This window comes from Ammospiza caudacuta, chromosome 6 (genome assembly GCF_027887145.1).
Source record: "Ammospiza caudacuta isolate bAmmCau1 chromosome 6, bAmmCau1.pri, whole genome shotgun sequence".
NCBI classification, from domain to species: Eukaryota; Metazoa; Chordata; class Aves; order Passeriformes; family Passerellidae; genus Ammospiza; species Ammospiza caudacuta.
Window position 1 is genome coordinate 22,563,608 of NC_080598.1, and position 14,834 is coordinate 22,578,441.

General features: G+C 43.5%; 1 protein-coding gene across 1 annotated transcript in view; it reads left to right on the forward strand.

Annotated features, from left to right (window-relative positions):
* The window catches only part of CD44 (CD44 molecule (Indian blood group)), a 56,594-nt gene that overhangs the window by 25,501 nt on the left and 16,259 nt on the right, over positions 1–14,834 (forward strand). Inside the window, exons 7-13 of the mRNA XM_058806528.1 lie at positions 2,723–2,848; positions 3,510–3,632; positions 5,558–5,560; positions 6,818–6,943; positions 7,609–7,728; positions 8,866–8,991; positions 13,507–13,611. Coding sequence (XP_058662511.1) covers positions 2,723–2,848; positions 3,510–3,632; positions 5,558–5,560; positions 6,818–6,943; positions 7,609–7,728; positions 8,866–8,991; positions 13,507–13,611 — 729 coding nt within the window. The remainder of the gene's footprint in view (positions 1–2,722; positions 2,849–3,509; positions 3,633–5,557; positions 5,561–6,817; positions 6,944–7,608; positions 7,729–8,865; positions 8,992–13,506; positions 13,612–14,834) is intronic.

A 14,834-nucleotide genomic window follows, 5' to 3' on the forward strand; every position in this document is an offset into this window, starting at 1 on the left:
GGTTACTCCACAATCTTTGAGGACCCAAAAGAACAGTAGCCATCTTCTGTTCTTTGTCCTTACATAGCTTTACTGAGTTGGAAAAACTGCTTACGATGTTTTTATCAAATATGTAGTGTGCAGCAGCTACAATAAATAAAAAGCTTTTGAAGTCCTCTTCCACATTTTAAAGTGGAAATAACATACATATGTTCACACTAGTTCTTATGGTTAGAGTGATAAAGATCTTTGCCTCAGAAAATATAGTGAACCTAAAGGGAGAACATTTTAATTATACAGAGGAAATCTACAGAGGCTTGTTGTAGTAAAGATCAAACTGATAGAAGGGAAAGTTCCTTCCCACTGGCTCTTTTTTTTCTCCATCGGGGGAATCCATGTTCCTTGATTGCCTGTTGGTTGCTGATAGTTGGTCAAATGGTCTAAGTGACTTTGAGAAATAGTGCCCTCATCACTTTATTTAGAGGAAGAATGACTGTATGAATTTCAGTTAGCAAAAGCTTTGCTTAAAGACATAAATTATTAAACCCAAACATATTTTCTCAGAAGATGTGAAGATTAGTAATGCCTTATAAGTATGCAGATAGAAAAAGAAATATTAGGTTGATTTTACCCCCAACCTTGAAAAAAAGTAGAGAATTTTCTGGTGCTTGTTTCCAGTGAAAGCTTTTGTTACAAAATGTTGCCTGTAAGGGGCAGAGGTTTCAGAAAATCGCACCTGTAATAGTGGGGAGTTTGGTTGGCTCTGGTGGTGACTTTTCCTTCCTATATGTTTGCTTTGTGTGCACATGTGACTTAATCTTTCCTTGTGCTGGTGTTTCTGTACCCACTGAAAAAACCTGTGCATTGTTTCTGTACAGGAAAGCTTTCTGTTTTCATTTTAATACTTGATTACCAAATGTATTGTTCCTAGATATGTATGTCCCTTCCTCTTGCTAGCAGCTCTCTCTCATGGGCAAGATTGTTTTACAGAGGGAAAACTGGAGATATTTAACATCTGAAAAGATCAAAGAAGGTATAGAGCAATGTGATAAAATGCGTCAATAATGATAAATGTGTATCACAGAAGTGATAGCATTGGCATGTTTGTTTATAGGGGTAGGAATGATAAACTGGTTCTCTGGAGGAAAAAAAAAATTATGAAAGTAATGCTCCTGGGCTTTTCTGATAGCTTTGGGTGTTACCCAGCAAGATCACTTTAACACAGAAGTGTTTAACTCATTTAGTTTAATTTTACTGCATTATAAATGAATCAGTAACCTAGCACTCCTTTTAGAAAGACGTAAAGTATAAACTGTGCATCTCTCTAAGAAGTTATCAAATATTCAGTAGCACAGGAAAAAATGACATGGAGAGCAGTCCTAAAAAGAAGGAATAAAGCCATGACCCAATATCTGTTACTTAGTTTGTATAGCAGTGCAGGCTCAGTGGAATATCCTGGTCACAATTTAATTTCCCAGAGAAAAAACCCACAGACAGGGAAGCAGAAAATTAAGAAATCAGTAAAGAAAATTATTTGTCATATATTTTCAGATAGATGGCTGGAAATCTATGTATCTAACTCTGTAGTATGCCAAAGTGAGAAACAAAATTGGTGGCTCTCCACTGTACTAAATTAATTTGTAAAGTTAAAGTTTTTTTAAAAGATATATAGCTTAATCTAAAGAATTCTGTGCTATGGTTTGAAATGAGCAATTTGCAAAGCTTCTTGTTCTTCAGATGATACACATTCATTCTTTCTCTGGATTTGGACATCACTTGTGCTGTGCTCCATCAAGTTAATGGGCCAGATTAATACAACATCAGCACTTTACCATTGACTTTCTCTCCTTGCCCAGACACGTTTTACTCTTTGTTATTAACAAATTATAATTCACCTCTAGGTGTGCCATGATCAGATGTAGAACTCTTACTGATTAATGAGCTACCTACATGAACAATAACTCTGACTGATTTTTTTTCATCCATATATGATAGACACATTTATACCTATTTGCATAGAAATACCTAGGTGGATGCACAGTGGAAGAAAAGGCTGTAGATTCCTGTAATTATTCAAAGGAGAAACATTTTTTCATTCAGAAATATCTATCACAAACCTGTAGAACTGAATACTTGATATGCTGTGTTCTGAGGAAATGTTGTGGATTTCTAATGTGATAGGAGTAAAGCTGCGCCTCTCTCCCCGTGATGTTCTAATGCCTGCCTGGAAAGGGGTTCTGGTGTAAAATTAGCTGCCAGCATCAGGACAAGGGGAATGCATGAGCTTTTTGAATATCCTCAGTTCTGAACTCAGGTTCTTGGCAGCATTGGCTTTGTAGATACTTCTTCCAACTTTTGTATGTGATTTTTTGTCATCTTGGTGGATGTTCCTCATTCTGGGCTCTATTTCAAGGACTATCTGCTCTCTCGTGCTGTCAGAGCCTGTGAAGAATTCACTAACCTTAAGGAACATGGAGGGGTGAAAAGCCCCATGGGGCTTTTTGGTGGCTGCTCTCAAGGGAGCATGTTCTTTCCTGGGACTGCCCAAAGTGCTTGCATCTGGCTGGGCATTGGAGGAATGTAATGACACCGTGGGTTCATACATTCGCCCTGCTCTCACATCCATCTGTGGGCATGAGCGTGCTCAAGGTGCTGCTGCTGGTGGATGGGACTGTGCTGGAGGAAAACTTGCTTCTCAAGAAATAACCACCAGATCTTGGTTAAATGAGCCATGTCCTAACAGCTCCAGGGCCTCATCATGACAGCCTGGAGAAAACCACCACCCAAGCTTGGTGGAATCCGTTCCCAGACAACTGGTGGTGGTCGAATCCTGGAGAGAAGACGCAAGAACCCACGCCAGCAACCAGGGGTAAAGAATGCCATGCTCAGAGGCTGCTTGGATTAGGGGCTGAATTACCAGGGAGCAGGGCAGCAAGGTGCACAAACTCTAGGTGGAAGGAGGGATGAATGGTGACATTTCTCTCTGCTGTTCCTTGCACAGTGCTTGAAGCAGGGAAAAGCAAAGTCCTGGGCTCTCTGTCACAGAGTGTGGACGTGGAGCAATGGAGCACTTGTGCACACTGTCCATGTGCCATGGAGGCATTCTGCCTGTTTGAAAGGGATGAGTATGGGACCATGCCATTATGTACAGCATGTACCTGGGTCTGTCTTTCTTCCTGTTTGGAAGCAGTTTAGGAGCAAAGTGTTCCAATGAGAAGGACTTGTAGGGGAGAGGAAGGAAAGGATTTCAAGCCAGTATGCTCTGCTCTACCTGCTATGAGTGTGAACATGGAAGGTTCCCAAAATGTATGTAAGAGCTCTAGAGGAGCAGCTTGAGCAGGGCCATGGCAGAGGGGAGAACCCCCTGTGAGTGGCAAGGCGAGGAGCAGCTGTGGCCCCTGGGAAGCACAGGGCTGTAAATTCTCCTCTGTGATTGTAAGGCTGTGAGTAGAGGAGGCAGGAAAGCTGAAGTGCCACCAGCAGAAGGCCTTGTGGGTTCGGGCTTCATGGCAGATTTAACATCATCACAGCAGGTGTGACCTCCAGTGGCAGTGATTCAGATGATGAAGACTCTTCTGAGGAGATTGTGTATCCCACCATGTTTCCAGGCTGGGGCAGGAGTGTGGCCAAGGATGAGACTGCTCCAAGTACAAGTAAGGAACTTCTGTTCTCTTTCATTGGTTTGTTCTTTCTCCTGTTCTGCCTGGTGCTCCTCCTTCTTAGCCACATATGTATTGTTTGAAAATTGGATGATCTCATCAGATCTTTTTAAAATCCATCAACCATGTCACAAAAAACTCTATTTAGAACATTTGGGCTCTATATAGCTAAAAGCACTACCCTCTATTGATTCTTGAACTGTTGTCTTCATTCTCATTTGACTTGTGGATTTTCCTTGTGACTTCTTGGGAGTCAAGGACTGATTTAATTTAGAGGGAAGTTCCAACCTCCTAGATGTCTCAAAATTATCTTTCATAGCCTGCCAACAATTAGTTGGCTTGCCTAGCATGATGCATTAAAAGACTGTAGATTCCTGTCAGTTTTTTAAGCAGAAAACTCTATCCATCTGTAAATTCAAGGCATAAATCTAGGTATCCTGCTATTTGATATACTGTGTTGTGAGAATAGGCTGTGCATTGGTAACAGGATACAAGTAAAGCTGCTCCTATCTCTCCATGCTGTACTGGTGCCTACTCTGAAAGGTGTTTCTGGTGTGCATTTAGCTGTCAGCATCTGGTCAAGGGTAATGCATGTGTCTTTTGAGAGGAATGGCCTCGGTTCTGTGCTCAGATCCTTGGCAGGATTGGCTTCATGGGCTTGTCAGTAGAAGACCATTTTGCTTCTCTGGGTGAGCTTATCTCTGGGTATCCCTTTTGCCTATCATGGATACTTCTTCCATCTTTTGTATGTGATTTTTTGTCATCGTGGGGGATGTTCCTCATTCTGGGCTCTATTTCAAGGACTATCTGCTCTCTCATGCTGTCAGAGCTTTTGAGGAATTCATTAATCTTATGAAATGTGAAGGGGTGAAAAGCCCCATGGGGCTTTTTGGTGGCTGCTCTCAAGGGAGCATGTTCTTTCCTGGGACTGCCCAAAGTGCTTGCATCTGGCTGGGCATTGGAGGAATGTAATGACACCGTGGGTTCATACATTCGCCCTGCTCTCACATCCATCTGTGGGCATGAGTGTGCTCAAGGTGCTGCTGCTGGTGGACTGGACTGTACTGGAGGAAAACTTGCTTCTCAAGAAATAACCACCAGATCTTGGTTAAATGAGCCATGTCCTAACAGCTCCAGGGCCTCATCATGACAGCCTGGAGAAAACCACCACCCAAGCCTGGTGGAATCCGTTCCCAGACAACTGGTGGTGGTCGAATCCTGGAGAGAAGACGCAAGAACCCACGCCAGCAACCAGGGGTAAAGAATGCCATGCTCAGAGGCTGCTTGGATTAGGGGCTGAATTACCAGGGAGCAGGGCAGCAAGGTGCACAAACTCTAGGTGGAAGGAGGGATGAATGGGTGACGTTTCTCTCTGCTGTTCCTTGCGCGGTGCTAGAAGTAGGGAAAAGCAAAGTCCTGGGCTCCCTGTCACAGAGTGTGGATGTGGAGCAATGGAGCACTTGTGCACACTGTCCATGTGCCATGGAGGCATTCTGCCTGTTTGAAAGGGATGAGTATGGGACCATGCCATTATGTACAGCATGTACCTGGGTCTGTCTTTCTTCCTGTTTGGAAGCAGTTTAGGAACAAAGTGTTCCAATGAGAAGGACTTGTAGGGGAGAGGAAGGAAAGGATTTCAAGCCAGTATGCTCTGCTCTACCTGCTATGACTGTGAACATGGAAGGTTCCCAAAATGTATGTAAGAGCTCTAGAGGAGCAGCTTGAGCAGGGCCATGGCAGAGGGGAGAACCCCCTGTGAGTGGCAAGGCGAGGAGCAGCTGTGGCCCCTGGGAAGCACAGGGCTGTAAATTCTCCTCTGTGATTGTAAGGCTGTGAGTAGAGGAGGCAGGAAAGCTGAAGTGCCACCAGCAGAAGGCCTTGTGGGTTCGGGCTTCATGGCAGATTTAACATCATCACAGCAGGTGTGACCTCCAGTGGCAGTGATTCAGATGATGAAGACTCTTCTGAGGAGATTGTGTATCCCACCATGTTTCCAGGCTGGGGCAGGAGTGTGGCCAAGGATGAGACTGCTCCAAGTACGAGTAAGGAACTTCTGTTCTCTTTCATTGGTTTGTTCTTTCTCCTGTTCTGCCTGGTGCTCCTCCTTCTTAGCCACATATGTATTGTTTGAAAATTGGATGATCTCATCAGATCTTTTTAAAATCCATCAACCATGTCACAAAAAACTCTATTTAGAACATTTGGGCTCTATATAGCTAAAAGCACTACCCTCTATTGATTCTTGAACTGTTGTCTTCATTCTCATTTGACTTGTGGATTTTCCTTGTGACTTCTTGGGAGTCAAGGACTGATTTAATTTAGAGGGAAGTTCCAACCTCCTAGATGTCTCAAAATTATCTTTCATAGCCTGCCAACAATTAGTTGGCTTGCCTAGCATGATGCATTAAAAGACTGTAGATTCCTGTCAGTTTTTTAAGCAGAAAACTCTATCCATCTGTAAATTCAAGGCATAAATCTAGGTATCCTGCTATTTGATATACTGTGTTGTGAGAATAGGCTGTGCATTGGTAACAGGATACAAGTAAAGCTGCTCCTATCTCTCCATGCTGTACTGGTGCCTACTCTGAAAGGTGTTTCTGGTGTGCATTTAGCTGTCAGCATCTGGTCAAGGGTAATGCATGTGTCTTTTGAGAGGAATGGCCTCGGTTCTGTGCTCAGATCCTTGGCAGGATTGGCTTCATGGGCTTGTCAGTAGAAGACCATTTTGCTTCTCTGGGTGAGCTTATCTCTGGGTATCCCTTTTGCCTATCATGGATACTTCTTCCATCTTTTGTATGTGATTTTTTGTCATCGTGGGGGATGTTCCTCATTCTGGGCTCTATTTCAAGGACTATCTGCTCTCTCATGCTGTCAGAGCTTTTGAGGAATTCATTAATCTTATGAAATGTGAAGGGGTGAAAAGCCCCATGGGGCTTTTTGGTGGCTGCTCTCAAGGGAGCATGTTCTTTCCTGGGACTGCCCAAAGTGCTTGCATCTGGCTGGGCATTGGAGGAATGTAATGACACCGTGGGTTCATACATTCGCCCTGCTCTCACATCCATCTGTGGGCATGAGCGTGCTCAAGGTGCTGCTGCTGGTGGATGGGACTGTACTGGAGGAAAACTTGCTTCTCAAGAAATAACCACCAGATCTTGGTTAAATGAGCCATGTCCTAACAGCTCCAGGGCCTCATCATGACAGCCTGGAGAAAACCACCACCCAAGCCTGGTGGAATCCGTTCCCAGACAACTGGTGGTGGTCGAATCCTGGAGAGAAGACGCAAGAACCCACGCCAGCAACCAGGGGTAAAGAATGCCATGCTCAGAGGCTGCTTGGATTAGGGGCTGAATTACCAGGGAGCAGGGCAGCAAGGTGCACAAACTCTAGGTGGAAGGAGGGATGAATGGGTGACGTTTCTCTCTGCTGTTCCTTGCGCGGTGCTAGAAGTAGGGAAAAGCAAAGTCCTGGGCTCCCTGTCACAGAGTGTGGATGTGGAGCAATGGAGCACTTGTGCACACTGTCCATGTGCCATGGAGGCATTCTGCCTGTTTGAAAGGGATGAGTATGGGACCATGCCATTATGTACAGCATGTACCTGGGTCTGTCTTTCTTCCTGTTTGGAAGCAGTTTAGGAACAAAGTGTTCCAATGAGAAGGACTTGTAGGGGAGAGGAAGGAAAGGATTTCAAGCCAGTATGCTCTGCTCTACCTGCTATGAGTGTGAACATGGAAGGTTCCCAAAATGTATGTAAGAGCTCTAGAGGAGCAGCTTGAGCAGGGCCATGGCAGAGGGGAGAACCCCCTGTGAGTGGCAAGGCGAGGAGCAGCTGTGGCCCCTGGGAAGCACAGGGCTGTAAATTCTCCTCTGTGATTGTAAGGCTGTGAGTAGAGGAGGCAGGAAAGCTGAAGTGCCACCAGCAGAAGGCCTTGTGGGTTCGGGCTTCATGGCAGATTTAACATCATCACAGCAGGTGTGACCTCCAGTGGCAGTGATTCAGATGATGAAGACTCTTCTGAGGAGATTGTGTATCCCACCATGTTTCCAGGCTGGGGCAGGAGTGTGGCCAAGGATGAGACTGCTCCAAGTACGAGTAAGGAACTTCTGTTCTCTTTCATTGGTTTGTTCTTTCTCCTGTTCTGCCTGGTGCTCCTCCTTCTTAGCCACATATGTATTGTTTGAAAATTGGATGATCTCATCAGATCTTTTTAAAATCCATCAACCATGTCACAAAAAACTCTATTTAGAACATTTGGGCTCTATATAGCTAAAAGCACTACCCTCTATTGATTCTTGAACTGTTGTCTTCATTCTCATTTGACTTGTGGATTTTCCTTGTGACTTCTTGGGAGTCAAGGACTGATTTAATTTAGAGGGAAGTTCCAACCTCCTAGATGTCTCAAAATTATCTTTCATAGCCTGCCAACAATTAGTTGGCTTGCCTAGCATGATGCATTAAAAGACTGTAGATTCCTGTCAGTTTTTTAAGCAGAAAACTCTATCCATCTGTAAATTCAAGGCATAAATCTAGGTATCCTGCTATTTGATATACTGTGTTGTGAGAATAGGCTGTGCATTGGTAACAGGATACAAGTAAAGCTGCTCCTATCTCTCCATGCTGTACTGGTGCCTACTCTGAAAGGTGTTTCTGGTGTGCATTTAGCTGTCAGCATCTGGTCAAGGGTAATGCATGTGTCTTTTGAGAGGAATGGCCTCGGTTCTGTGCTCAGATCCTTGGCAGGATTGGCTTCATGGGCTTGTCAGTAGAAGACCATTTTGCTTCTCTGGGTGAGCTTATCTCTGGGTATCCCTTTTGCCTATCATGGATACTTCTTCCATCTTTTGTATGTGATTTTTTGTCATCGTGGGGGATGTTCCTCATTCTGGGCTCTATTTCAAGGACTATCTGCTCTCTCATGCTGTCAGAGCTTTTGAGGAATTCATTAATCTTATGAAATGTGAAGGGGTGAAAAGCCCCATGGGGCTTTTTGGTGGCTGCTCTCAAGGGAGCATGTTCTTTCCTGGGACTGCCCAAAGTGCTTGCATCTGGCTGGGCATTGGAGGAATGTAATGACACCGTGGGTTCATACATTCGCCCTGCTCTCACATCCATCTGTGGGCATGAGTGTGCTCAAGGTGCTGCTGCTGGTGGACTGGACTGTACTGGAGGAAAACTTGCTTCTCAAGAAATAACCACCAGATCTTGGTTAAATGAGCCATGTCCTAACAGCTCCAGGGCCTCATCATGACAGCCTGGAGAAAACCACCACCCAAGCCTGGTGGAATCCGTTCCCAGACAACTGGTGGTGGTCGAATCCTGGAGAGAAGACGCAAGAACCCACGCCAGCAACCAGGGGTAAAGAATGCCATGCTCAGAGGCTGCTTGGATTAGGGGCTGAATTACCAGGGAGCAGGGCAGCAAGGTGCACAAACTCTAGGTGGAAGGAGGGATGAATGGTGACATTTCTCTCTGCTGTTCCTTGCACAGTGCTTGAAGCAGGGAAAAGCAAAGTCCTGGGCTCCCTGTCACAGAGTGTGGACGTGGAGCAATGGAGCACTTGTGCACACTGTCCATGTGCCATGGAGGCATTCTGCCTGTTTGAAAGGGATGAGTATGGGACCATGCCATTATGTACAGCATGTACCTGGGTCTGTCTTTCTTCCTGTTTGGAAGCAGTTTAGGAGCAAAGTGTTCCAATGAGAAGGACTTGTAGGGGAGAGGAAGGAAAGGATTTCAAGCCAGTATGCTCTGCTCTACCTGCTATGAGTGTGAACATGGAAGGTTCCCAAAATGTATGTAAGAGCTCTAGAGGAGCAGCTTGAGCAGGGCCATGGCAGAGGGGAGAACCCCCTGTGAGTGGCAAGGCGAGGAGCAGCTGTGGCCCCTGGGAAGCACAGGGCTGTAAATTCTCCTCTGTGATTGTAAGGCTGTGAGTAGAGGAGGCAGGAAAGCTGAAGTGCCACCAGCAGAAGGCCTTGTGGGTTCGGGCTTCATGGCAGATTTAACATCATCACAGCAGGTGTGACCTCCAGTGGCAGTGATTCAGATGATGAAGACTCTTCTGAGGAGATTGTGTATCCCACCATGTTTCCAGGCTGGGGCAGGAGTGTGACCAAGTACGAGACTGCTCCAAGTACGAGTAAGGAACTTCTGTTCTCTTTCAATGGTTTGTTCTTTCTCCTTACCCATCTGGTGCTCCATCTCCTTAGCTACACATATATTGTTTGAAAATTGAATGAACTCATCAGCTTTTTTTCAGAGGCATCTCCCATGTCACAAAAAAGCCAAATTTAGAATGTTTGGGCTCCACATAGCTAAAACCACCACCTTCTATTGATTCTTGAACTGTTGTCTTCCTTCTCATTTGACTTGTGGATTTTCCTTGTGACTTCTTGGGAGTCAAGGATTGATTTCATTTGGAGGGAATTTCCAGCCTCCTACAAGTGACACAATTATTTCTCTTAGTCCGCCAACAATTAGTTGGCTTCCGTAGCATGGTGGATGAAAAGACTGTAGATTCCTGTCAGTTTTTTAAGCAGAAAACTCTATCCATCTGTAAATTCAAGGCATAAATCTAGGTATCCTGCTATTTGATATACTGTGTTGTGAGAATAGGCTGTGCATTGGTAACAGGATACAAGTAAAGCTGCTCCTATCTCTCCATGCTGTACTGGTGCCTACTCTGAAAGGTGTTTCTGGTGTGCATTTAGCTGTCAGCATCTGGTCAAGGGTAATGCATGTGTCTTTTGAGAGGAATGGCCTCGGTTCTGTGCTCAGATCCTTGGCAGGATTGGCTTCATGGGCTTGTCAGTAGAAGACCATTTTGCTTCTCTGGGTGAGCTTATCTCTGGGTATCCCTTTTGCCTATCATGGATACTTCTTCCATCTTTTGTATGTGATTTTTTGTCATCGTGGGGGATGTTCCTCATTCTGGGCTCTATTTCAAGGACTATCTGCTCTCTCGTGCTGTCAGAGCCTGTGAAGAATTCACTAACCTTAAGGAACATGGAGGGGTGAAAAGCCCCATGGGGCTTTTTGGTGGCTGCTCTCAAGGGAGCATGTTCTTTCCTGGGACTGCCCAAAGTGCTTGCATCTGGCTGGGCATTGGAGGAATGTAATGACACCGTGGGTTCATACATTCGCCCTGCTCTCACATCCATCTGTGGGCATGAGTGTGCTCAAGGTGCTGCTGCTGGTGGATGGGACTGTACTGGAGGAAAACTTGCTTCTCAAGAAATAACCACCAGATCTTGGTTAAATGAGCCATGTCCTAACAGCTCCAGGGCCTCATCATGACAGCCTGGAGAAAACCACCACCCAAGCCTGGTGGAATCCGTTCCCAGACAACTGGTGGTGGTCGAATCCTGGAGAGAAGACGCAAGAACCCACGCCAGCAACCAGGGGTAAAGAATGCCATGCTCAGAGGCTGCTTGGATTAGGGGCTGAATTACCAGGGAGCAGGGCAGCAAGGTGCACAAACTCTAGGTGGAAGGAGGGATGAATGGTGACATTTCTCTCTGCTGTTCCTTGCACAGTGCTTGAAGCAGGGAAAAGCAAAGTCCTGGGCTCTCTGTCACAGAGTGTGGACGTGGAGCAATGGAGCACTTGTGCACACTGTCCATGTGCCATGGAGGCATTCTGCCTGTTTGAAAGGGATGAGTATGGGACCATGCCATTATGTACAGCATGTACCTGGGTCTGTCTTTCTTCCTGTTTGGAAGCAGTTTAGGAGCAGAGTGTTCCAATGAGAAGGACTTGTAGGGGAGAGGAAGGAAAGGATTTCAAGCCAGTATGCTCTGCTCTACCTGCTATGAGTGTGAACATGGAAGGTTCCCAAAATGTATGTAAGAGCTCTAGAGGAGCAGCTTGAGCAGGGCCATGGCAGAGGGGAGAACCCCCTGTGAGTGGCAAGGCGAGGAGCAGCTGTGGCCCCTGGGAAGCACAGGGCTGTAAATTCTCCTCTGTGATTGTAAGGCTGTGAGTAGAGGAGGCAGGAAAGCTGAAGTGCCACCAGCAGAAGGCCTTGTGGGTTCGGGCTTCATGGCAGATTTAACATCATCACAGCAGGTGTGACCTCCAGTGGCAGTGATTCAGATGATGAAGACTCTTCTGAGGAGATTGTGTATCCCACCATGTTTCCAGGCTGGGGCAGGAGTGTGGCCAAGGATGAGACTGCTCCAAGTACGAGTAATGAGCTTCTGTTCTCTTTGGATTGTTTCTTTCTTGATTTTCTTGTCTTACCTGATTCTCCTACTACTTTGTCATGCATTTATGTTTTGAAAATTGGATGTTCTTCTCATCAGCTGTTCCCTTCAGATATACCTCTTTTGTGACTGGAAATTTATCTCCGGTCGTTAGCATAAAATAATGTCCGTTTTTTATACTACTTAAAGACATTACTTAAAATGAGTGTCTCAGTTACGTGTTTATTCAAATGTTTGTATTTACTCATGATTATGAAGACAAAAAATTTTATTTTTCCTTCTACTAGTTTATTTTAAGTTTTAAAGTAGTTCTATTTCTTGGTATATATAACCTACATCTATTCAATAGCAGACTTCCTCTCTATTGAGGATGCTGAGGTACAATCTGAAAAGGCCAAACTCCAAGTCCCTTTTTCATTAGGAACTGTCAACAATACAGTCTTGTATTTGCTACCTTTTACACACATTCAGTCTTCTGACATCATCTCATTTGTTTTGTGACCTCAGATGTCTAGGCATCATCCAGTGTTACAATGGAGATATTTTAATACATAGCTTTATTTTCCTTGTATGAATAGTCCCACAGTGACCATCTGAGAACTCTTTAATTCACAATCCATCCATAGGTGAAATATTTTTTGTCTGAAAACCAGAAAACCACCATATATGAAGATTAAAGCTAAATGCTATGTGTCACTGAAGTGCACAAACTGCTACTTGGCTTTTTGACCTGGGAATGGCCCCAGCCCTGGGGGTTTTTAGCATAGATGTTGCTGTTAAATACTATAGTCTAATGCTCATACTTGTACAAAGATATTAACCTGTTCTATTTCTGTAGTTTTATTTAATTTAAGTACATCTTAATGTGTCTGTTGTCTATGCTCTTATTTAATCAGCAGTCACTGTTCATAAGCCTTTTATTTTTTTGAAGATAGTGCAGTATTTGCATTTTTTCAGCAGTAGTTTCCATTTTTAGTAGAAAATGCTAATTAGGAATTCATCTTGCTTTGGGACTTCTTATGTTTCTTCCTATGCTTTGGGTAGTGTTGGTGTTTATTTATCTTTGAGAATCTGCATTGGTGACTTGTCCCACCGGTGTACTGCATTCCATACCTTTGACATGGTGTCTGCATGATCCATGGGTGAAAGTCTATTCAGTCTCTGGTCACAGACTCTTGTAGAAGTTCTTGTTTATTTCTTTTTAATTGTATTATAACTTTCTTGACTAATATTGGCTTCCTGGTGCTTGTCAAAGTGCTCTCATTTTTTTGCTCAGTCATGGGTATTCTAACATGGTACTTCTTGAGTACTTCTTGAATACTTAGCATGCATGTTTTATGTGTATTGAGATACCTACCATATTCCTTAAGTCCAGCATTATTCTTAAAACATGAGTTTAAATTTCTACAACCGCTCTAATGGTTTTGCAGTTCTTCTACTGTACATATTTCTTCTGCTGCTTGTTTTTCCCATATTTCTTGGGAGTCTTTGCATCTCTCAAATGCAAAGAAAAGAGCAACTGGTTTGTTGTGAAGGGATTTGATAAGAAGAGTAAAGAGACTACAGCTAGGCTATGCAAGAAGTTCCATTTTCCATCACCTTTATGGCACACACAGACAGCAGATTTAGAGCACAGTCAGCATTGAATCCTCCATTCTCCCAACAGCTGTAGACTCACAACATGTAACACTTCTGGAAATCACCACACAAGGCCATTGGAACCCCACCTTTACAGATGAAGAGGAGCAGGATTCTAGCTCTGGTAGCAGGGGTAAAGCATTTCAGATAATACTCAGATTTCTGATATAATTCAGTGAAATATGACACTTGTGGTGCAGTTGTTTGTAATTCCCACACCATTAGTGGGAATTACAGTTCATCAGTTCACAGTAATACTTTTACATTATTTGTACTAGAGACCTCAAAGGTGGCATCTGTAACATTAATCTGTTGATTCAAGTCTATCTTATATATACAAAGTTCATTTCTTGCCACTTCTCCTCACATCTCTGGTATTTTAAAATTTGCACTGCCAGTAGTGTGCAATAAAACTGAGCAGTCTGTAACTTCTGGTGAGAAAAAAATTCCTTTTTTTACTTCAAAATTTCTATTGTAAAATCTGTAGACAAAAGACAAAAAAGGGAGCTAGTGTTTTCAATACATAAATTGTCCTGCAAAGGATAATACACTACTGCCAGATGAACTGGAGGTGAACATTTTGCTACCAGTGTTAGTGCCAGTAGCCAACCGAGATACCAAAATGTTCAGTTCTGTACCCAAAAGCTACAGAGTGCATCCTCTAGCTATTTTTCTGTGTCTGTCTGGTTCTGAGATTGTTTTGAACAGCAGTTGTTTATGCAATTGGCATTAGAACAGATTCTATAATCACACAGAAATGGTTTTTGTGATAACTTTCTTTTAGTGGTGAAGTATTGTTAGATCAGTTGTATTCGTACATTGATTAATATTACCTCTTTTTTTTTGTAAGACAATGTATTTGTGTTTGATTTAATTTAAAAATAATGAACTACATTTGCATGAGCGCTGTCTTTACAAATATTTCATTGCCTGAACGTGAAGATAAATATTCCTCCAGTTTTTTTCTTCTTGGGAAGTAGCATCATTTCTCTCTCTGGTAATTTATGACACGTATGACACATCCAGCTCATTCTTTGCATGCTCTTGATTAAGGACCTTAGCTTTACTTTTATATACCATTCATGGAAATGTTTGATACTTAAGGCAAATATATTTCCAGCTGACTTCTTATGCTTATGTTAGGTTTATTGATGTATCTTTTCCAAATCTTTGTTAGAACATCTCTTATGGTGGTGGTACTTCAGCTGACTGCATCTTCTGCTGTGTAAACAACAGCAAGTTAAAGAGCAAGCAATGAATTAGTTTCATTGGTGAGAGCTTTAATTATTATTGAGTTCAAAATAAGTATGCTTATCTACTTATATGAACTTGCTTATTTAATTCATCCAGTCTCAG